Source organism: Mesoplodon densirostris, chromosome 16 (genome assembly GCF_025265405.1).
Source record: "Mesoplodon densirostris isolate mMesDen1 chromosome 16, mMesDen1 primary haplotype, whole genome shotgun sequence".
NCBI lineage: Eukaryota > Metazoa > Chordata > Mammalia > Artiodactyla > Ziphiidae > Mesoplodon > Mesoplodon densirostris.
In genome coordinates this window covers 86782326-86804656 of record NC_082676.1, presented here as the reverse complement: position 1 = coordinate 86804656, position 22331 = coordinate 86782326, and the positions used below count along the sequence as shown (strand labels likewise).

The window sequence follows — 22331 nt, the reverse complement described above, 5'->3', positions numbered from 1 at the left end:
TGTGTGCTGGAGGCAGAAGCTCCGCCCTGTGCCCCCGCCAACCCAGGCACCATGGTGCTGAGAGCCAGGAACCTCGGCGCCAGCAATGCCACGGGAGCCTGCTGTCTTCCACCGGGCCTCGCAGCTCCCTCGCCCACCTGTGCACCTGGCATGCGAGACAAACACTCTCCTGGGCAAACGTGCCTCCCCCAATTCCACGGGTCCTAAGGGTTCTCTGCGAGGTGGGCAGTATGTCTCCTGCCACCCAAGGTGATGTGCTGGGGTTATGTGGCCTCCGACGACACGGCGCCTTCCCCAGCCCGCTTCTCAAATGAGAACAAGAATGATCCTTCCTACCTCGGCGGGCGGGGATTGGGTTGCTGCTCAGACCACCTGTAAGGACTCCAGCGAGGCCAGTGGGCGGCGAGGCGCCCGGGGAAGCACCGGGAACCCCGCCTCAGGTTACAGTGGGGACTCAGGAGATGCTCCTCCTGGAGACACACCATCCTCCCATTTGGCCTCTCTGACCCGCTCCAGCAGCCCTGCCCAGGGCCAGGTCTGTCACCTCTCCTGCTGGTCGGAGCCTGGGCCCTCCTCACCGCAATCCGGGTCTCCTCAGGCCCCTCCAGCGCAAGCCCAGATTGCAAATGAGGCTTTCGAGCCTTCGAGACCACCGCTCCCAGCGTCAACCGCTCTGCACACCTGACGCCCCGCCCCGCCCACCAGGCCCCGCCCCGTCAGGCACCCTCTCCCGCGAGACTCCGCCCACCAGGCTCTAGTGGCTCCCGGCACGAGGCCGCCCTGCCCACAGACTTGGGCGGGGGCCAAAACAACTCAGGAAAAGAGGCCTGTTTTTTAAAATTTGTTTATTTTAAAACATGAAACCCAAGCTGAATAGAAACCACAGAAATTACATTGACGAGATTTTTAGTATTTGCCAAGAAAAATAAAGCCCCCAGAGAAATAAAAATCAAACCCCAAACCCAGTTAAAAAAACAAAAACAAAAAAACCCAGAAACACAGCGACAGCACATACAGCCATGGCCCTACGTAAGTTGGAGAATACCAAGCGGTTCAGGCCTCAGTTCCCCGCTCAGGACGCTAAATCACCTTGTGGGTGGGATGCAAGGGCCAGGAGAGAAACCTGGGAGGGGGAGTCCTAACAAAATTACTTCGAGAGATATATTATATGTAACAAATATAAAGTGGTGCGGCACACAACCATTATGGTTAAAAAAAAAAAAAAAAAAAAAGCCCGCACAAGAGGCCCTGGTCCCCGCTCGTCCCCCCATTTGGGGCTGTCACCCACGAACCCCTCCCGGGCTGGGCGGGGGTCTTGGGGTAGGGAGGGAATGGAGCTTGGACTGGGATTGCATAGTGAGATGGGGTGGGCGTGGAGGGGCATATAGGATCAGGGCTTCCGATCAGGCCCTACCACACCAGGCCAGGGGAGCTGGGGGGAGCGTGGGCCTGCACAAGGAGCCCCATCGGCGAGCGGCCGGACTGGAGCCCCTCCTGCCCGCCTAGCCCGTCAGGGGCCTCGGGGCGTCTCCCTCCCATCCACGTGGAAGAGGACCACCGCCCAAGATGCTGCAGGGCCTGCGAGGGGCAAGAACCACAGGTGCAGGGGTGGGAGCGGATGCGGGTAAGTCACCGGGACGGGACTGGTTAGGAAACGGCCTGAAAACTTAAACAGCAAAAAGAAAACCAAGGGCGGGACGCGCTCCCCGTCCAGGACCAAGGCTTGGTCTTGCACCCCTTTTAACCTCCCCGTTTTCCTTTCTTCCGCCTCGGAACTGGGCGGAGTCACAGATGGGCGGGCAGGCACGCACAAGACGCACGCACGGAGGTGCTCCGAGCGGCGAGGGTGCGCGGCGCCCGGCCTTCACGCTATGTACATTCACATTTCGGCCTCACGGGCCGGGCGGCCGTTTGTGCTTCCGAGCGGCGCCCCAGGCAGCACAGCTGGCGCCTCCCCTCTGATCCGAGGCCGAGTAGGAATGCTCCGCCCAGGCGGCGGAGCCCAGAGAAAAACTTGTCGGTTGGGCTGTGGCACCGCCGCGCGCGCGCCCGCGCGTGTGTGTGTGTGTGTGTGTGTGTGTGTGTTGCCTTTCAGTGAGGTTTGGCCGTGTGCAAGGGCTCAGATGCAAGGCTGCGGGCCCTCAGGCCCACCTGGAGCACCCCCGTGTGTGCCTGCTCACTCCCCCAACCCTGTCCAGGGCAGAAGCTGCCCCAGGAGAGGGGGAGACATGACCTAGTCCCAGGCCCACCCATGCTTTTGGTCCCAGATACCAGCACAAAGAAGGGATCACAGAGGAAGGTGGCCTCTTCCAGGCCACCCTGGGGAAGGGGTGCCCTGCCGCTCTGGGAGAAAGAGCCCACCATGTCTGTAAACTGCCCGGCCGGCTGCTGTCTGCCCCGGCCTGGGCCCTCGTGTGGGTGCCAAGTGGCTCTCTGCTGCCCCTGGGCTGACACAGGGCAGAGCCTGCACCTGGCCTCTCTTGCTTCAGGCTGGCTGGGCAGGGCTGGGACTGGCAGGGGACTTCCCAACTTGATCTGGGGGTAGCACCCCCATCTGCGGCAGGAAACACAGCAAACATTGTACACTAAGCCAAAAGCACCTTAGGGAAGCCTTGTTCCCACTTCACAGGTAGGGAGACTGAGGCCACAGGGACCTCAGTCCTACAGCCCAAGGGACATTCATTCCTGAGGACACAGTCCCCTGGTGCAGCGCCTGCCCAGGGAGGGGTCTCCAGGCCCTTGGGCTGCCTCTCAGTCTTCGACACCCCCAGCAGCACCACGAGAAGAAACACCTTCTCCAGCCCGACTCCCAGCCGGCTATCCTGGGACTCAACTCTGGCCTGGACTCGGCGTCACACTCGCGGGCTTTGGGTTGCCCAGGGGTGCTCTCTCTCGGAGGCTGGAGTGAGGTCAGTGGTTAGTCCCAAGAGGGGCGGCAGGGGCCGAGGGCACATTCACAGCCAGCTTGGGTCCAGCCCCCCAGCCGGCTCTGGGACGCTGTGCCTGTCCTGGATGGAAAAGGAACCGAAAAGGGGGTGCCACTCGGCCCGCCACCCCACCTGCCCTAGAGATGACAAATATGGTTAGTGCAAAAAATGAACCGGATGAAGCTGTCAAGTCTCTGGGGTGGGGGAGGGGTCTTGGCACCAAGAGGGCGGCCAGCACTCGATGAGCAGCCTGGGCTCCGCATGGCACCTGCTGTCTCCTGCCGCCGGGGAGGGCTGGGTGCCACAAGCAGGGTGGGTGCTGAGGGAGAGAGCGCTGCTAGGAGGGAAGCAGAGAAAGTGGGGACCCGATGTAGAGAGCCTGGGGTGGGGTGGGGGGCGAGGGAAGGAAGGAGTTACAGATGCGGCAGAGGCATGTGAAGGCGCCACAAGAGGGTCTCCACGCATGGGAGACAAGCAGGCGGGTGGGTCCACACGGCCGTCTGTCCAGATGCCCAGCACACGGGAGCACCGTGCTGCCTACGAACTAAGAGGTGAGGCACAGAAGCATCCGAGGAGCAGGAGAAGCGTCAGAGCTGTGGGAGGGATGGGTCGGGGCAGCTGCCAGCCGAGGAGACGGCAGGGCTCTGCAAACCCCCGAAGCCTCGGAGGAAGAGGGGCGTGGGGCTGGGGGCCAGGAGGGCCCGGGCGTCGCTAGCAGCAACCCCAGGTGTCCAGGTGTGTGAGCCAAGGAGAGGGTGTGGGCCCGGAGCCCCTGCGTCACCACCAGCAGGAGCCTGCCGGGCATCTCCACGCCCCTGCAGGAAGGGGAGGAGAGGGGCGAGTGGCCACAGAGGCACCGGCAGCAGGCGCGGGGTGGGCGCGGAGGGTGCGGCAGGCAGCCGCGGGTGTAAGCAGCAAGGCCGGCCCGGGGAGGAGCAGGGCGGTTGGCACGTGGGGCGGGTGGCTGTCGGGCGGTCTAGTGCCCGCTGCTGCTGGAGTTGGGGCGAGGCTGGCTCGTGGCGAGGTACTTGGCTCTCATGCTGGAAGTGTACTGCGGGGAGACAAGGGGAGGGGGCAGGTGGTCAGCGGGCACTGGGCACAGCAGGGCAGGGCCTCCATGGGGTGAGCCGGAGCACCCCGGGGTGGGATGGGGCAGGACCACACAGTGGCACAGCTGGCAGAGCCCTGGGAGAAGGGGCTCCGGGAGGGGCCAGCTGGTCCAGGGCCTGGACTCCTGAGCCCTGGCCGGGGCTGGGGGCAGTGACAGGCCCGGTGGTCAGAGGTCTGGCCGGCCACTCCCCAGGCTCCGGACAGGGACCAGCGTCCTCTCCCAGGGAGATGAGCAGAGCAGCCCCTGCTCCCGACCTGGGCATGTGGCATGAGGCCGGGCAGCGCTCTGCCCCGGTGAGAACCAGAGCTTGGAGGCTCCCCGCTGCACCCGGCATGCCGCCTCCGCCCGCTGCGGGATCCTGGCTGGGCGGCCAGAAGGAGTGTGTGGGCTCAGGCTGTGTCCAAGGCACAGACAGTCCCCAGCGGCCCAGAGTGGCAGGCACCACAGGTCACGGGAGTGAGAAGGCTCCACAGCAGCTCTGCCCCGTCGCCCCAGGGAAGGAGGACCCTGAAGCCACCCAGGCCCCTCAGGCTGGGGTGATGGTGCCACCCACTCAGATGGGAACCAAACTGGGGTTCCTTGTGGGTCACGGACGCAGGGACAAAGGCAGCTGGGGACGGGGACAGCCAGCACATCTCGGCCACTCTTGTCCAACCTGAAGCATGAAGGCCTCACTTGATACACATGCATGTGCACGTGTGCTCACAACGAACACACGTGGAAGAGACGTGTGCTAAAACCAAGCAGTGTGCAAGGGGCCACACGCCCATCTGGGGGACAAAAGCCAAGGCACGTGCCAAGGGTTGCCAGTGGGAAGGAGCCTGGCAGGCTGACCCCGCAGCCACATGCCCCCAGCAATCCCTGGGGGCTCCGAACCCGAGGCCACACACCACACTGTGCAGATCAGGACAGGCGATCTCCCCTGGGCCCCGAGAGCCCTCCCAGGACTCCTGGAAGGTAGAAGGTTGTGAGCGCCCGTCAGCGGCCACAAAGGCGAGCTGGGAGGAGGATGAGCGGGCACTGGGAGCCATGTCATTCCAGGGACATGCAGCACGGGGTGGGGCACGGTGGGCAGCAGCCCAGACCGCTGATGAGCCCGAGCAGGCGTGCGGCGCCGTGTGAGGAGGGCCGCAGTGGCTCGCGTGCCCCTCTGCACGCACCTGCGTGCACTTCCGGACACGTGGGGCGGCCCTTCGAGGGCCGGGCCTGCTGGCCGCACCCCAGGGCGCCAGGCACAGGCGTGCACGCACACACGGGTTTGGGTGGCCGACTCGCTGGGAGGTGACAGATGGGCAGTGGCCAGCTGCAGCTGGGCCAGGGGTGAAGAGGGGGCTCTGTGCAGGGGCTCACCGCCCCTGACGTGAGGGTGACAGCCCAGGGCCAGGGTCTCTGTGGCTGGGCTAGGGGCCACAAAGCCCACCCACCTGCACTGCCCCAAGCTGGCCCCGTGGGCGCTGAGCCGAGACAGCGCTGGGACCTGTCTGATGAGCTAGGAGTGAGCAAAGGGTGTGAGGCACGGAGGTGTGGGTGCGCAGGCGGTGCAGGGCAGGGGACCCAGGTGGGTCAGTACCTGTCACTCTGAGGACACAGCCACCACAGCGTTCAGGCACTGTTCATGGGCTTAAACTGCCAGCCCGTGTGGCCGCCAGAGTCCAGGGCAGCCAGATAGCGCTAGGAGGGCCCGGGGTGGGAGGAGTGCAGGAAAAAGAGAGAGAGAGGGTGGCCTCAACGCCAGGGTGGGGGCCGGCCCACAGCAGGCCTTGGGTGCAGACCAGAGTGCCGACAGGAGGGTGCCCCGAGCATGACACGGCCTGAGAACCCGCACAGCCTGGGCCAGGGCCAGGTCCGAGGCCAGGGCACCCCAGGCCTGCTCTGTGCTGCAGGGCATGACGGGGCCGCCCCATGTGCAGGCGGGTATTTCTGAAGCAAGGTGGCTCTCAGCCTCTCTAGCCCTGTTCCTTGAGGCCCACCACCTCCAGGAAGCCCTCCAGGGGCCCCGGCCTCTCTACAAGCTCCTTTCCCACCCTGTCCCCTTTTCTGTATCTCCTTCCCAAGACCAGAGGGGACACCAGGCACAGATGGAAGAGCCAGGAGACGAGACCTGGGTTGAGTCCAGGAAGTTGAGGAAGGAAAAGAAGAGGAAGCAGGGCTGGGGTGGGAAGAGATGCAAGGGCCCTCACAGGGGCTTGTGAGCTCACCCAGCCCCGTCTACACAGGCCAGATGCCTGCCTGAGAGCCCTGGCTGGGATCCACCCTCAGCCCTGGCACTGAAGGCTCGGAGCCGCCTGCAGGGCCTGCACTGCCTGTGAAGGCCACAGCGGACACAAGGCGGTGGGGCGGGGCCCCTACCCACCCTCCGGCCCCAAGACTTACTGAAGGCGGCGGGGACTCGCGCCCAATGAGAGGGGTGTTCTCACAGCGGGGATTCTGGAAATTGGCATTCTGGCTCCTGAGGTGAGAGGAAGAGGGGGCTGTGAGTGACCACTGGCCACGGCAGTCCCAGCCCTGGGCCAACAGGGCCCGTTCTGGAGCTAGGACGACTCCATGCATCTTCCCCACCACTCTGCATACTGCCCGCCAGCAAGGGCCTGGGGTCCTGGGAACCTGGCACACAGTGAAGGGCTCCGAGCAGGCCCGTGGTGGCCACCTGCCAGCCTCGGCCCGGCCCCGCTGGCTGCCTGCCCACCACGCGGCCAGGCCCAGGGCCCTTGGCAACGTCATTCCCTGCACGAAACGCAGACCCTCCATCTGACAGAGTGGCCTCCCTGTGGCCTCGACCCAGGCATGTGGGAGCAGCAGGCCAAGCCCACCCAGAGCCCGGACAGCCCCCGGGGAGGCCCCTCCGCCATCCAAGGCCCCACCTCTCCCCGCTGCAGGAGCTCAAGTCCCTGCTCGCTGCCGTGGGGCTGCATCCCCACTCCAAGCCCCGGCAGCCGTGCATGCCAGCCACACTGAGTCCCAGGCAGCCTATCCCAGGGCTTGGGTCTGCCGTCCCAACCTGGGCCACCCCACCCGCTCCCAGCACGACTCACTCACATGTACTCAGTGACCGGGGCGTTGCTGACAGTGTGTGCTGCGGCCGGGATGCTGGTCTCGCTGCCATAGCTGCTGCCGCAGCTGTACAAGCTGGGCATGTGGACGCGGTAGAGGCTGTCGTGTGCCGGCCTCGGCCCTGGGGCGGCCTCCTCGCCCCCATCCTCATCAGGGCCCCTGCAGGGAGGGACCCAGCACAGCTTCAGGCCCTGGCGTGAGGCAGCCAGCTACAAGACCCGCAGGGGCTCAGCTCTTGTGCAGACGTAGCTGGTTCCAATCCTGGTTCTGTCACCTACCCACAATGGGGCTGTGGGTAAGTCACCCGGGGACACCAAGGAACCTGCACCTCAGCCTGCACACACGGACATCGACTGTCTAAAAAAAAAGGGACAGGACCCCTCCTAGGGGAGCACAGAGGGCCAGGTGCCTGGAAGGCAGGGTGCTCTTTGGGCTCTGCTGTCGCAGCCCGCCCCGGGAGGCCTGAGCCCAGCCCTCCAGACTCCGCTGCCCTCTGGCTCCCGCCCGCCACTCCGGCCAGGCCGCTGCAGGGCGAGGCGAGGGAGCTGCGGGCCAGGCCTCTGGTGCTCTGGTATGTGGTGCCCCACGCGCTGCCTGGTCTGGACGGGACTTGGGACTGGGCTGCCTGGTGCTGAGGGTACAGGCCAGCCAGGCCTGGGCTCACGTCCCACCTCCCCACCACCGGCTGGGCGGCCTTGAGCAGAGGGTCCCTCCGCCGTGCCCCTCGTGGTGAGACAAGTGGGCTCGCAGCAACTGGCCAAGTGCCAATCCCCAGCCAAGCCCAGGGCCGAGCGCTTGCATGCAGTGGTTCATCTAGTGCTCACGTCACGCTAAGAGGATGTACTCTTCCAACCCCCATCCTACAGGCAGGGAGACTGAGGCCCAGAGTGGTTAAGTGACTTGCCTATGGTCACCCAACAAGCAAAGGTTCAGCTGGGATCTGAATCCAGGCCATGAGGTTCCAGGGATGTGCTCTTAGCCGCTCCCCTACGGCCGCCATCTCTACTACCGCCCCCATCACCACGGCCATGAGGACCACTGCCATCACCATTCTCACCCTCTTCAGCATCACAATCACCACACCTCCACCGCCACCGTGACTAGCATCATCGTCACCATTACTGCCACCGCTAGCAGCAACACCATCCCAACAGAAAATAATAGAGTAGAAATCCAGACAAGAGGAAGAGATCTGAACTGGGCTACTTGCCAAACAAGCTGGGCCACCAAGAAACAGCCACAGCCCAAATGGGAGACACACCACAGGGGCTCAAGGAAGGCGGGCCTGGCATACCCGTGTACCATTCAATCCAGTACTGACAAGGGAGACTGAGGCAGGGCCCACCAGCACCACTACTCCAAGGATCAAGACACAGTGGCCCATGGGAGGTAGCTGCCATCCTGGTCACCCAGCTGAGGGGGCCACGGAGGCCAGGGCCATGTGGGGCGCTTCCCGCAGAAGCTCCGAGTTCCCCAGGCAGCTGGTCTCCCCCCTCAACGGCACTGCACACCTGCACCCAGGGGTGGGGGGATGGATGAGACATCCTGAGCCCAGCCAGTCAGAAGTGGGGAGGGCTGTGGGCACAGAGCCAGCAGCAGGCAGGGGACCCCGGTTCTCCCTGTCTACTCCGGACTCGAGTGTCGCCCGGACCAGGAGCGCCTCTGGGCTGTTGCTACAGAGGCCCCGGGAGTGTCAAGAGGTGAGGAGGCCTTCCTCCTTCTCTCTTGGCTACGACATGGGGTGTCCAGAAGGCACGGCCCCAGGTGCTGGGTGGCCTGGGGCAGGTTCCAGGACCTCCCTGAGCCCCTCACCTCTTCTGCTGCCAGGTGTGTGGGACACTGCAGACGATGGAGCTGAACATGAGGGCTGTGACAAAGGAGAAGAGGGCCAGGTAGATGAGGCCCTCGACGCCGTCATAGCAGAAGCCTGTGAGGGCCTGCACGTAGTCCTGAGGGCAGGCGGGAATGGGGACGGGGACACGGACACCGAGAGAGAGAGAGAGAGAGAGAGAGAGAGAGAGAGAGAGAGAGAGACAGACAGACAGACAGACAGACAGAGACAGAGAGAGAGAGGGAGACGGGGAAGCACAGGGTGAGATGGAGTGTGCACAGGGAGCCCCCAGCAGCCTGCACCGCCCCCGACTCGAGGCTGGGCAGAGGCCCTGTGACTGCTCCCCTCCCCCACCCCTCCCCCTCCCCCTCCTCTGCCCCCAGCTGCTCCCCTCCCCTGCCCTCCCCCACCCCTCCTAGCTGCTCCCCTCCCCCACCCCTCCCCTAGCCACCCCCCCTCCCCCTCCTCTGCCCCTAGCTGCTCCCCACTGCTCCCTGCCGCTCCCCGCGCTGGGCCGGCTCTAGGAGATGGCTCTCACCAGGTGCAGGCTGCGGCAGTCCACCAAGGCAGTGAGGTGCTGCAGGTTCACCTCCGTGCCGTTCAGCACCTCCTGGACTCGGAGCAGGGGGTCCTGGAGGGCGTGGACCACACAAGGTCGACACAACATTCCGGAAAGGGTCCTGAACCAGCCACAGGCCTCCCTCCGCCCCACACTCTGCCGTCGAGACCCCCTTGACGCCCCCCAGTCCCGGCAAAGGCCCTGAGGACCCTTGGCTTTGAGAAAGGGGGACCCCCAAGTCTGTGCCCTGGTCTCAGGGGGCTGCTGAAGACGTGAGGAGGACAGCGAGGAGAGTGGGATGCACAGCACCTGCCCAACGCGGCCACCAGGGCGGGGCCTTCGTTGTAACGGGAGAAACAGCAAACGCCTGCGTGTCCCCTGACACGGGCCTGGTTCTTTTAAAGATCACGTTTTAAGGAACAGTTTAAGACAATGGAAATTTTCAGAATATCTTAAGGGACAAAACACTGTCCAAGATACTCTGTGCAGAGTGAGACTGGCCCTATAGTGTATGTGTGTGTGTGCATGTTTGTGAGTGTGTGTGCGCGCATGTGTGTGAGTGTGTGTGTATGTGCCTGCATTGTAAAACCTACCAAAAATCCTCGGGGATGTGAAGGGAAGGATGGCAGGTGGGAGAGAAGGCCAGACCCCCCAGCAGGGTCCCCCGGGAGGCAGCCTGAGCAGTGTCCGCACCCCACCTCCCTTTCGTGACGAGAAGAGGAATCCCACTGGCTCCACTGACCACACCCACAACCCCTCACCTTGGTGGCCGGGTGCTCCCGCGGGACGGTCTTCAGGAGCTCAGCCACCACGTCCTGCATCTCCACCAGAGCCTTGTGGCTGCCCGACAGCTTCTGCTCCACAGAGAGGCCGGCTGATTCCAGCGGGGGTGGGGGCAGCCATCTCTCCCTCCCCGAGGTCCCCACCCACACACGGCGCAGGCCAGCTCCAGTGCCTTTGGCTTCTGCCGGCCCAAGGGGCGTCCAGCCTGTGAGGCCACGAGCTCATGGGGTGGGATGGCTGTGCCCGGCAGTCTGCTCTGTGGGCCTGTGGGACACCTTTCCTTGGCCCCCCAGATGACCACACACCCCAGAGGCAACACAATGAAAATACAGCGTCTTTAGAGCAGATAAACAGTGCTGAGGACCCCAGAGGGCCACACAGTTACATGGAATGACAGGCAGTGGGCTACATGGCTTCCCTTCAAATTCCATCATGACAACATCCATCCAGTTATTCCACAGAGCAGGCACAGGACCCCTGCTTCCATGGGGCATCCCTGGGCTCCTCCCACACCCGCCAGGCAATCGGCTTTGCCCTACAGGGATGGCTGGGGCAGCCTGAGAAATGAAAGGAGTCCCAGGGATTTGTGGGCGTTAAGCAGGCCACCCAAAAGGCTTGTGCTGAGGCCGTCAGGGTGGTAACCCCGGGCGCAGGTAGCAATGTCAACGTGGCGTTCGCCCACCTGCCTCCCGACAGCTCCTGGGGCCCCAGGGGCCTGACGAGGTGTGAGAGTGGGCACCTGGGGGCGGGGGCCAGGGGACCAGATGCTCTGCGGGGCCGGAGCAGCCGAGCTCTCACCTGCTGGAAGGGGTTGGCGGCACGGGGCGAGCAGGCCAGGTAGTACTGAAGGATGTCTGTGGAGAGAGGTCAGGGCGGCTGAGCCACTCCAGCCGTCCGCGTGTGCCTGTGTGCGCCTGCATGTGATCTATATCTACACATGCGTGTCTGCGTATACGTGTATATGGGTGTCTCCACACCTGCGTGTATGCTGAACATACGTGTGCTTGCTTGTATATATTTTTTACGTGTATGCACGTATCTGCACGTGTGCACATATACGTGTGCCCACACCTATCTGCATGTATGGCTGTGTCTGCATGTCATGTATGTAGGTATATCTGTGAACACCTGTACGTTTGCACACACGGGTGTCTATGCGCACGTCTGCATATGTGTGTGCGTGTACACGTGTGCACCTGTCTGTATCTGTGAGCGTGCAGGTGTGAGGGGGGACATGGTCTCCAGGGAGCCTGGGGCCAGGGCCGAGGCCCTTCTGCTCTGAGCCATGTCCCTGAAATGTGCACAATTCTCTCTTGGGGGGGCAGCCTCATATCTCCCCTCCCTGGGGAGCAGCAGACAGGGCACTGGGGGTGGGCAAGGAGTCAGAGGTCACCTGGGCAGGCATCTGCTCCCAGGCCAGTTGGGCAGAACAGTTCTTAGGCCAGAATGTCACCCCAAAGAGGGGACACGAAGCCGGAGCGTGCAGGTGGCCTGCTCATCCCCATTAAAACAGCTGTTGATTCAGTGTCTAACGTTCAGAGATGGGGATTCACTTATAATTCTGATTTTGAAAACCTAAGAGATTTCAAGGCCAGCCAGAGCTGGGGAAGAAGCCTTGGACCCCAACTGCCTAACACCTGCCCCCCGCCCTGTGCTCTCTGGTCCCTTCTTGGTGGCTCTCTGGGATCCAGTGCATGATGGGAGCCAGGAGTAAGGTCCATCACGGCCCAGGGCAGCCTCTCCGCGCCGCACCCATACTTGGCCGCCAAGATCTGGGTTCCTACGGAACTTATGTCGGAAACATAAGAAAGCCCCACACTTGACTTTCGCCACCTGTCAACGGAGCCAGCGCAAGGCCTGACCCAGATGGCCCGTGGCCCCACAGGCAGGAGCTGGCACTCACGTGTGGCTGGGACACAACTACAGACTCACCCCCGCTCAGCACCGAGCGCTCCTCCACCATCCTGGTCACGTAGGTGTCAGGGTCCACGCAGAAGTCGCTGGAGCCCTGGGGTGGGTGCAGGCAAGGAGGATGGGATGACTGAGCTGGGCGTCCCCCCGCCCCAGACCCCTCAGCTCTCAGGGGTGGAGCCTGGTCCCCCAGGGTCTGCGTTTGGCTCAGGAAGGTGGCGTGAGTCTGCGGGTGGCGGGGACTGACGTGCTGTGTGCCCGTGACGGGTCCCCAGGGGAAGAGGGGAGGGGCGATGAGTGTGGCGTCCCCCAACCCCAACCCCCGTGCTCGGCCAGCAGACGGGGATCACCTGTCCTCTCCATCACCTACCACAGACACGGCCAGCTCCAAGCCCAGTGCGCCCCAGCTGATGATCAGGGCCAGGACCCCCAGCAGGCAGACCCTTGGGGCAAAGAGAGTCAGTCAGCACCCTCCAGGCCGGGGTGAGGGCTGCACCCCACGCCAGGCTGGACCCGCAGACAGGAGGGTGGGACAGGGCTGACTCGGGACATGGCGCTGCAGGTACCCCACCCCCTCCCCCTGCCCCGAGGGCCCACAGACTCACCCGACCAGGATCCCCTTGGAGCTGCGGATGAGGCCGACCAGTACCAGGAGGCAGATGGCCACGTCGAGCAGCAGCAGGCCCAAGTAGCCCAGCCACCTGGGGGCACAGCGTACACATGGGCCGGGCACAGGGGACCCAATCCCAGGGCAGCAGAAAGGGGGAGCTGGGGCAGAGCCAGGCAAACAGCCCAGAGGAGCGTCCACAGGCAGTTCTGGGATATGGAGACTGCCCTCATTCTTGTAACGTATGTCCCCATGGGGGATTCCTGCCACAGTGACCACCAGTGGACCCAGCCCCTCGCCCCCAAAGACCTCAGGCGCTGGGAGCTGGGCGCCGACTGCCCCACAGAGACTAGTGGTAGCCGAGCGGGGCAGGCAGGAAAGAGGGCCGCACCTGTACCAGTCATAGAGGTCCACCTGCTCGGCCAGCGCCTCCAGAGACACGGCTGGGTTCCTCCAAAATGGGATGGCAGCCGTGTAGCCCAGCAGCGTTCCGAGCAGGCCCTGCAGCCGCTGGACCGCCCGCAGGGGCTCTGGCCGGGCGGCCAGCTGCCGCTCCAGGCTCTGCAGGCTGGGCTCCGCCGAGCGGTTCAGGGCAGCTGCGGTGTCCCACACCTGCGCCAGGTTCGGGGTGGTGTGAGCTGGGGCACCGGCCGGCTCCCACACACGCCCACGCCTCGCTCCCACACACTGGGGCACACGCGCACACACGCGGTTTAGGAGCAGGAAAAGAGGTCCGTCCCATGCGGCCACTCACGCGGTCCTGGACCCCCGCCACCGTGCGGTTGGCATGGCGGAGCGAGTAGGTGGCCCGATGGATGCCGTCACTGGTCTCCCCGTTGCCGTAGAACCCCACGGCGATACCGGCGCTGGGACAGGGCGGTGCCGCATGAGGGCACAGGCCCGGGAGCGCCCCGGCAGCCCCGGCCCGCTCCACCCCCAGTTGCCCCGCCCCGGCCCCGGCCGGTCCACCCGGCCCCTCTCCTCTCGGCCCAGTCGCCCCTCCGTCCTGCCGCCCCGCCCAGTCTGGCCACGCCCCGCGCTGGCCACGCCCCCACCCGGCCCGCCCCGCGCGCTCACCTGCAGACCAGAGTGGCGATGATGACGCACCAGGCGGTGCAGCAGCAGTCGGCATCCAGGTGCTCCTCGCTCTTGCGCCGCCGGCAGCACAGCCAGAAGGAGTAGACGAGCAGGAAGAGGAGGTCCAGGGCGAGGCAGGCCAGCGCGGCCGCCCCCAGCAGCAGCAGCGCCTGCGGGAGGTTGGGAAGTGGTGCTGGAGGTGGGGCCCCTGCCCTGGCTCTGCCCCCAGCTGCAGTACCAGCGAGTCCCACCTGCGCCTGGGCCAAGGGACCAGCACGCTCTCCCACTGAGCCCTCCCCCGGCACTGGGGATAGAGGCTCCCAGCACCTGGGTGATGTGCCTATGGTCACCCAGACTCTGGACCCCAGACTCACGTGTTCATTCCTAGACACCAAGACTCTTAAGCCCCACTTGGAGGGCCCGGGTGGGCAAGACCATAGGATCCCCTCTCCTAACCCTGCCCAGGCCCTGTGTGCTCCCCATGGGAGCCCACCACCTCCTGGGCCCCAGAGCCCAAGGCACGTATCTTTGAACAGGGGTTCCGGCCCAGGCGCTGTGAGGAGGTGCTGGCGGGGGACCCTGGGCAGGGCCAGCGCAGTTGCTAACTGGCCACGTGGCCAGGGAAGGCCCTTACTCTCCGAGCCTCAGTTTTCTCTTTTGTAAACGGGTTGATGCTGCCTTCCCCCAAGAGGCAGGCACAGAGTCTCGGGGAAGGCCACCCACACCTGCTGCAGGGCCCTGGGTGTGGGGCCGGTAGCAGCGTCACCATCCTCACCCTGCGTGCCGAGACTGCTCTGGATCTGACCGCCTCCGTGAGCCCCTGAGCCTCGGGCGGCCCGAAGGGCCAGCCCTCTCCAACCACCTCCCAGAGGCACCAGGGGACGAGGAAGTGCCCCCCGGCACCCTTCTGTCACTGAGGCCACCGTCCCCCACGGAAAGCAACTGACTGGATCCAGCGGTGACCCGCGCTGTGGGCTCAGTCCTGGGCTGGGGCCTCGGGTGGACAGAGTAACAGGGACACAGCCCAGAGCCTTCATCTGTCACAACAGGCACCAGCCCGGCCTGGCCTGGGCACCACGCTCTTCAGTTTGCCTGGCCCAGGGCTTCACCACCATTTCACCAATTAAAAAACCAGCTTCAGGGCCTCCCTGGTGGCGCAAGTGGTTGAGAGTCCGCTTGCCGATGCAGGGGATACGGGTTCGTGCCCCGGTCTGGGAGGATCCCATGTGCCGCGGAGCGGCTGGGCCCGTGAGCCATGGCCGCTGAGCCTGCGCGTCTGGAGCCTGCGCGTCCGGAGCCTGTGCTCCGCAACGGGGGAGGCCACAACAGTGAGAGGCCCGCATACCGCAGAAAAAAAAAAAAAAACCAGCTTCAGAGGAGGTAAGGAGGAAGAACTCATGTGCCCACATCACAGCCTTTCTGCCCACACGTGCTTTGCTGGGTTGAGAGTGGCAGCTGACACAGGGCTGCAGGGCAGCAGGCTGGCCCTGACCATGTACACCTCATGGGGGGGGGGGTCCAAGTAAGTACCACAGAGAGGTGCCCACCCCACGGTGGTGTGACCATGGACACCCCTTAGCTGCCCCTGCTGGCACTACTACACAAGCAGGCCTCAGGGGGACCTGGAAACACCCTCTTCGCGTCTTGACATCCAGCGATGTGGCCGTGAGCCTAGGGAGCCACCGGGGGGTGGAATGCCCCAGGCCTGCCTGCCCCCTGCGGGGCCCCCTTGGGACCAGAGGCTCAGCCACAGAGGCACTGGGACCGTTGGATCACAGCCCTGGTGCCCAGCGGCTGTCTCCCAGGAGACAGCTGCCAGGCAGCAGATGCAGGACGGCACCCCCTGCCCTCCCAGCAGCCAGCCTGCCCAGCCCTCCATCCCTGGCTGACTCCCACACCCAAGGCGGGGCTCTCCCACCTTCCCCCTGACCGGGGCCTGCACCTCCAGCCATGATCCAAAGCCATGCGGGTGCCCTGGGAGCACATGTTATGTTTGGAGGCTGCGCCTCTGCCCTCCGGTGTGAGGCCCAGGGTGGGGCACCCTCTTGGGAAAGGCCGGGGCACCGCCATGAAGCTGCAGCACAGGCAGGAGGGTCTGACAGGACCTGGCCACCCTGGCCCACCAGCTGGGTGGGGGAAGGGAGCGGGCCCAGGGTGCTGGCTCCAGAGCACACCTTGTCAAGGTCCCAGGGTGCTCACGTCACAGAGGGGACTCCGAGGCCAGTGGCGGGGGGGCGGGGGAGGGAGGTGGTCCAAGTTCACACAGGGACACCAGCCAGGCCACAGCAGGGGGTCTCCGGTGGAAATTAAGGGCCGTCAGAGGGACAGGCGCCAGTCATGGGGGAGCGGACTCACCTTAAGGGGCCTAGTGTCAGCCACAAGCCCCGCCCCACCCCACAGCAAACATCAGGGTGCAAGGAACAGCATGGCCTCCTGGGCTGTCTTCACACACACAAGCTAGCGACTAAGCACAGCGGCCGCAGGCCCTGCCGCTCCCTTCCGCACAGGTCAGAGGCAAAGGGCAGATGAGCCCCTGCCGCCCCTGCCTGCAGGCTGCTCCCCTAAATCCTCAGTCAGACCACGCCACACGCCTGCCTAAACATCTCCACCAGCAACGAGCCCTGATTCACCAGCCTGGCCCCCGAGGCTCTGCAAGCCGGTCCGCCAGCCCCAGCTCGGCCCCTCCTGCCCCAGCCGGAGCCCACCTACCACGGTCCTCAGGCCGGCAGGCCCACCCTCCACCTCGCGCCACCTCCTCTCCCGCCTGATCCCCTCACCCGCCCCACGTGCGGAACACAGCTCGCTTGGAGCTGATGCTGAAATCAGCGCACCTACACACACTCCCTCAAGGAAACCCCTCTTGGGGTGAGGAAGCCAGGGAATTGGGCCCAGGGCAGGCGGCACCCCCGCTGGGGCCCCGAGTCCACCCAGCCTGGCAGCGCGTGAGGCCAGGGCTCACACGGTCATCGGGGCTTGTCAAAGAGCTCGCGGGCCTAGACCACCGCCCGGGGGGCGCCAGGACCCCCACTCCAGTTTGCCAAATGAGAAAACTAAGGTAAGATAAGCGTCACTGGCCAAGCAGGATCCTAGCACCTGGGGCAAGGCCGGGGTGGGGCACAGCTGAGCTCACCGCTTTGCTGGGAAACGTGTCAGGTGCCAGGGCCTGGTAGGCACCCAACAGGCATAGCCCCCGTCCTCGGGGCTGCCTGGCTGCTGCAGGAGGCAGGGGCTGGGGCCTGCTGGATGTGAGCCAGGCCATGAAAAACAGAAAAAGCAGAACAGGCAGGAGTAGCAGGGCAAGTCTGCAAGGGCACATCCTCATCCAGCAGGTCAGGGAAGTGCACTCTGGGCAGAGGCCACCACAGCTGACAGTGCCCAGAAGGCGCTGTGCCAGGCCTGGGCACCCGGGAGGCGCACTTGGATCTCCTACAGCTTTGATTTGGTTTGCTTTTTGTTAGGTTCTTATTTTTTCTTTTCTTGGTTATCTTTTTTTTTTTTTTCTAAACCACGAACCGTACTACCTTTATAATTAAAACACAAACCCAGAAACCTGTCAGTAGCTCTTCTCAGCCGTGGGAGGCCCCTGGCCTGCTCCCAGCTCTGCCACGTGAGAGCCAGTGCATCTCCCGCAGGCCCTGCTTCCTCTTCTGGGAATGTGACATTTCCCAGTCCCTCCCAGCTGTCACGTGGGTGAAGGGCCGGCTTATGGTGATGCTGCGGTCCCTGCTGGTGCCCAGTCCCCCAGGAGCAGAGGTCGAGGGGAGGGACACCCCGGGGGTCGCCACCAGGAGGCAGAACCGCCTGCTGCTGGACAGAGGTGTGGGGGAGTGGCTCCTGCCCAGCCCAGAGGGGCGGCTGGTCTCGAGGGGAACCAGAGGGCTGGGGTTCGAATGCTGCTTTGCCTGGTTCTAGAATGTGACCGTGAGTCAGTGGCCCTGTGCCTCAGTTTTCCCGCGTATAGAACAGGGACAGTGGCGTCACTCCCTTACCTAGCAGGGCTGCTATGAGATGAAATGAGCTAATGCCCATAAAGACTTAGAACAGTGCCTCCGTGGGGAGCCCTCAGGGTGCTGCTCCCAGGCCAGCTCTCCCCACGCAGCCGGGGGGGCTGGGGACAGGGAGCCGGTGTCCCAGCTGCTGGAGGGGAGTCCAGGCTGCTCACCAACAAAGTGAGCGTGTGCACGTTCACGCCCACCCACGCGCATTCATGCCCACATGTGTTCACATGCTCACTCACACCCACACATGTACACTCACACACACATCCTGACACGCACGCACACGCACGTGAAGCTGCCGCCCCTGAGTTCCCAGCAGTAGTGCCAGCAGCAGCCTGTGGCTGGAAGCTCTGTGGTCTTGGGGGGGCCGGCGGGGAGGGGTTCCCAAGCACCTGGGCATAGGACCCCTGCCAGCGACGGGGAGCGGCGAGAGGCGTCAGCCAGCCGAGGGCAGCCTAACGCACAGGCACAGCCACCCACCTGGGGGCCCTAAAAGTCACAGCCCTGGGGGAGAAGCCTCCTGTCCCACCCCTGCCTCACGGGCTGAACAAGTGACAGGCAGGGGCAAGGCAGGCCCAGCGTTGGGGAGCCCCAGGTCCAGGGCCTTGAGGGTGAGAGTGTGTCCCGGGGCTCCGGGAGGGGTACCTGAGGGCAGGGGAGTGACTTCCAGAGGCTTCCCTGAAGGCAAGGACAGGCAGAGACCCAGGTGCTATATGTCACCTCTTTAGCCCAACACACAGGAAGCCAGGCGTCCGGGCAGCTGGGGTTCCGCCCCCTGCCCTCCTGTTCTGTCTGCCCAGCTCCAGAAAGCCCTTCCTGACTGTGAGGACAGGGCCCTGTTTCCACCATTTAAGCGCTGGGTCTGTCTGCCCACACCTCCCCTAGGGGGTGCTGGAAAGGCCTCACTAAGCTCATCAATTTAGCTGAGGTGGTGCCCCCTCTGGCCCTGAGGCCTGGCCCACAGTGGACACTCAGAAACACGGGGCCCCCTACCCCAAGCTCTGACAGGCTGGGGCAGTCTTCTCTCTGACAGGACGGCTTCCTCCGGGACGAGGCCAACCTTAAACCTGGACCCCACCGGGCTGCTTGTGGGCCCCTGGCACAGCCCCAGAAGGCAGGCTGTGGGGCCTCCACCAGGACAGCCTCACTCAGCCCTGTGGAGAGGTCACAGCACCCTCTTCCTGGATGACACAGGGTCCCAGCCCAGTGCTGCAGACCAGCAGGGCCCACGTGGGTGCAGGAGCCAGGCCTGGGGCGAACGGCAGCAGGCAGCTGCTTCCTCCCGCCCAGCCCGGGGGGCCTGGCCTGACCTCTGCCCTCGTCCAGAGAACAGCCTTCCCCTGGCATTCCCGTGGTGGCCCCGCCTTCCCTTTCAACAGCCTGGCGTCCCCTCTGAATGGGAAATGTTTGATCAGCATCTGGGCTCTGACCAAATGGAATTTTCCGTCTGTGATGGAAGTGATGTCAGCACTCAGTCAGGCGAGACAAGGCGCTGGGGCCCGTATCCCAACCGCGGGCCACAGCGCTGGCCGCCCGCCACCTGAGCGCGCCTCAAGCACTGCACTGTGAGGACTTGGCGTGGACACACGTGCACTGGGCTGGGGGGGCCCTGTCCACCCACCCCTCCCGGCCCTCCGGCTGCTGTTTCTCAGCCCTAGACCACCCCACCGTTCCCAAGGCCCTGCAGCCCCTGACGTGGAATGTATCCACCGAGGAGGCCCCTGCCCGGCCCTGTGTCCAGGCGCTCCCCCCAGGCCCTAAGGCCCCGAAAGTCCCCACCGGCTCTGGAAACACCTGATGAGCCAGAGCTCAGGGTCTGAAGCCTCACCCCATCCCAGTTCAGGCCCAGGCCCACATCTGAGGCCTATCAGGGGACCCAACAAGTCCCTGGCCTCCAGCAGGTCCTCCCAGCCCCGGCGAGGGGACAAGGGACAGGGGCCCGAGGGCAGAGGTGGTCCCTGTGAGGCTCAGCGGGCTCCCTGGGCAGGTGGGTGGTCCCAACAGGGTGAGCGGACCCCCAGCTCAGCCTCAGACTTGCTGGCAGTCGGGCTACAAGGGGGCTATCCAGCCGGCCCTGGAAGGGGAGGGCCATGGTGTGTCGCCAAATCTTACTAATAAAAGCCCGTGCGGCAGAGGCTGAGCCCCATCGCAGCCGGGAGGCCACGGCGTGAGAGAGCACAAGGCTGCAGGCCTGTCCCCGCCCCGCCCGCTCTGCTCGTGGGCACAGCCCAGATGTGGGCCGTCAGCGCACGGGTACGTGCACCACACAGTGCCGGCTCAGGCTGCACCAGGAGGCCCCAGGCCACCAGGCCGGCAGGGCCACGCGTGACCCTGGGGCAGCACCTCCATGTGTCACCTGCACAGGCAGCTCAGCTAGGCGTCCTGGCAGCACGTGGCATGGAAGCCTGCGAGGGAGCACGCCACACGCGGGGAGCACATCAGCAGCACGGACACACTGCCTGCTGAACACGCACCCCGGCCGTGCCACTAGCAACTGACCCCGAGAGCTGGCCTGTCCACTCAGCCCCTCTGCAGGCCACCACGAGCCCGCAGCCAGGCTGGGGAGACACCGCCCCACGGGGAGACCCTCACGGAGGTTCTGATGGGAAGTATGGGCCTATGGCTGCCCCAAGCACAGCGCCAGAGGCCGCTTCGCCGCCACCCTGCCGTCCCAGTGGCGGGGCCTCCTTGTGGGAAATCACGTGCACCCAGGCGCCGGCGCTGGCAGGGAGACTTGGGACCAGCAGTCCAGGGGTGACTCGGGTAGGCTCCGGGAGATCAGGCTCTTCCTTCAGGTCATGTGCTAGTGGGGTGGGGCCGGAATCCCAGCCCGGGGGCGTGACCGCAGGCTGAGGTCCCACCGCTGCCGGGCGGATGAGAGGGACTCGAGGGACTCGGGAGGGCTGTGTGCCTGCCAGAGCGGGAGCCCCTGGAGAAGGGCTGCCCCACACCACTCGGGCCCTGCCCCCCTCCCCCTGTACCAACTCTCTGGGAGAGGTGGCCTGGCCAGCTGGTAAAGAGCAAGGCTCCAAGAGGAGGCAAGTCCAAATTCCACCAGGGACCTGGGACTTCACCAGCCCGCACTCCTGTGTCCTCACGTGGGTCACACCGGCCTCTCTGGAGTAGTAGGCCGGACTCACCACGCACAGGGCCTCCGGCCCGGAGCTGGCCCCAGACTGAGGACCATTAGCACACATGGTGTCCATACTCAGTGCCAGGCCTGGTCCTGGGAATGGGGGGCATGGGACCCGCAGACACAGCTCCTGGTGGGCTGGCATCTCCCAAGACCCCAGCAGTGCAGGCGTGGAAGCACAGACTGTGGGAACCAGGGAGATCGGGGGAGGGGTGCAGAAGCTTCAGGGGGTGCCCTAAACTGCCATCACAGGGTCAGCGGGTGCCAGCAGGGCACGGTGAGGTGTGGGGTGAGCACTCCCAGAGAGGGACAGTGTGAGTGAGGGCCCAGCACCAGGTCCAGGCTGCAGACCTACGTCCTGGGGGGCCCTGGCAGCTGTGAGCAAGGCAGGGGTCAGGCCTGAGCCTGCAGCCCCTGACAGCGGAGCGGCGGCTCCAGTAGATAGGGGTGGAGTGGGAAGGCGGAGCCATGGACCCCTCCAGTGCCTCTGGGGCTTGTCCACCCCAGCCCTGGGGCTGCCAAAGGCCCTTCTCCAGAGGAAGAGACCAGGTCAGGGCATCCAGGAGGCTGGCAGTGTCCCACACCCCAAGGCACCCTCTAGGAACCCAGAGATGTCCTGGCTGGAGCCCTGGGCCTGGGAAAGGAAAGGGGAGGGGCACCAGGCTGAGCTGCTGCTACAGCTCCTACGTCTGGGGTCTCCCGCTGGGAAGGACGCGCCCCACATGGCACTGCCCCCTCCCCTAGCGCTGGCCCTCTGCCTCAGCACCCACTGGAGCCAAGCTACACACACGGCCTTGTTGGTCCCCAGACCACCCAGGGCAGGGGTGGCACCCATCCCCCAGGCCAGGGGTGGCACCCATCCTCCAGGCCAGGGGTGGCACCCATCCCCCAGGCCAGGGGTGGCACCCATCCTCCAGGCCAGGGGTGGCACCCATCCCCCAGGCCAGGGGTGGCACCCATCCTCCAGGCCAGGGGTGGCACCCATCCCCCAGGCCAGGGGTGGCACCCATCCCCCAGGCCAGGGGCCTGGGGCCAGAAGGGACACCCAGGGCCCCCACACTTGAGTAATGGAGACAGGGTGTGAGCCCGCACAGGCCTCCTGAGGAAAGTTCCAGAAGAGGCCCCCTCACCCCCTGGGCCAGGCTGGCTGGGCGCTGAGGGCCGTGGAGCTGAGCCGGGTGTGCAGCCCGCTGCTCCCCAGCCCGAACACACTTGGCTGTGGCTCCCAGATGCCGGCCAGAAATTAGAAACAGATTTTCCACCGAGCCAGGCTTGGGTTTCACGAATTCCATGATGGTGAGCTCGTGGCCATGCCTGGAGAAAGCACAGCCAGCGGCCAGCAC

The 22331-nt window shown here is 64.8% G+C and overlaps 1 protein-coding gene across 3 annotated transcripts in view; it reads right to left on the bottom strand.

Moving 5' to 3' along the window:
• Nucleotides 1–828: 828 nt before the first annotated feature.
• TTYH3 (tweety family member 3) overlaps nt 829–22331 on the bottom strand; it is a 29006-nt gene continuing 7503 nt past the window's right edge. Inside the window, exons 2-15 of one of the 3 annotated variants that reach the window (XM_060120119.1) lie at nt 13858–14027; nt 13535–13646; nt 13172–13392; nt 12779–12874; nt 12544–12616; nt 12195–12270; nt 11061–11116; nt 10241–10333; nt 9459–9551; nt 8902–9038; nt 7075–7248; nt 6412–6487; nt 5609–5709; nt 3892–3978 (exon numbers count right to left, since the gene is read on the bottom strand). In XM_060120119.1, the coding sequence (XP_059976102.1) occupies nt 5641–5709; nt 6412–6487; nt 7075–7248; nt 8902–9038; nt 9459–9551; nt 10241–10333; nt 11061–11116; nt 12195–12270; nt 12544–12616; nt 12779–12874; nt 13172–13392; nt 13535–13646; nt 13858–14027 (1446 nt within the window). In that variant the 3' untranslated portion in view covers nt 3892–3978; nt 5609–5640. Of the gene's footprint in view, nt 3979–5608; nt 5710–6411; nt 6488–7074; nt 7249–8901; nt 9039–9458; nt 9552–10240; nt 10334–11060; nt 11117–12194; nt 12271–12543; nt 12617–12778; nt 12875–13171; nt 13393–13534; nt 13647–13857; nt 14028–22331 lie in introns of all 3 variants that reach the window. The other 2 variants (XM_060120118.1, XM_060120120.1) reach the window with 2 other exon arrangements.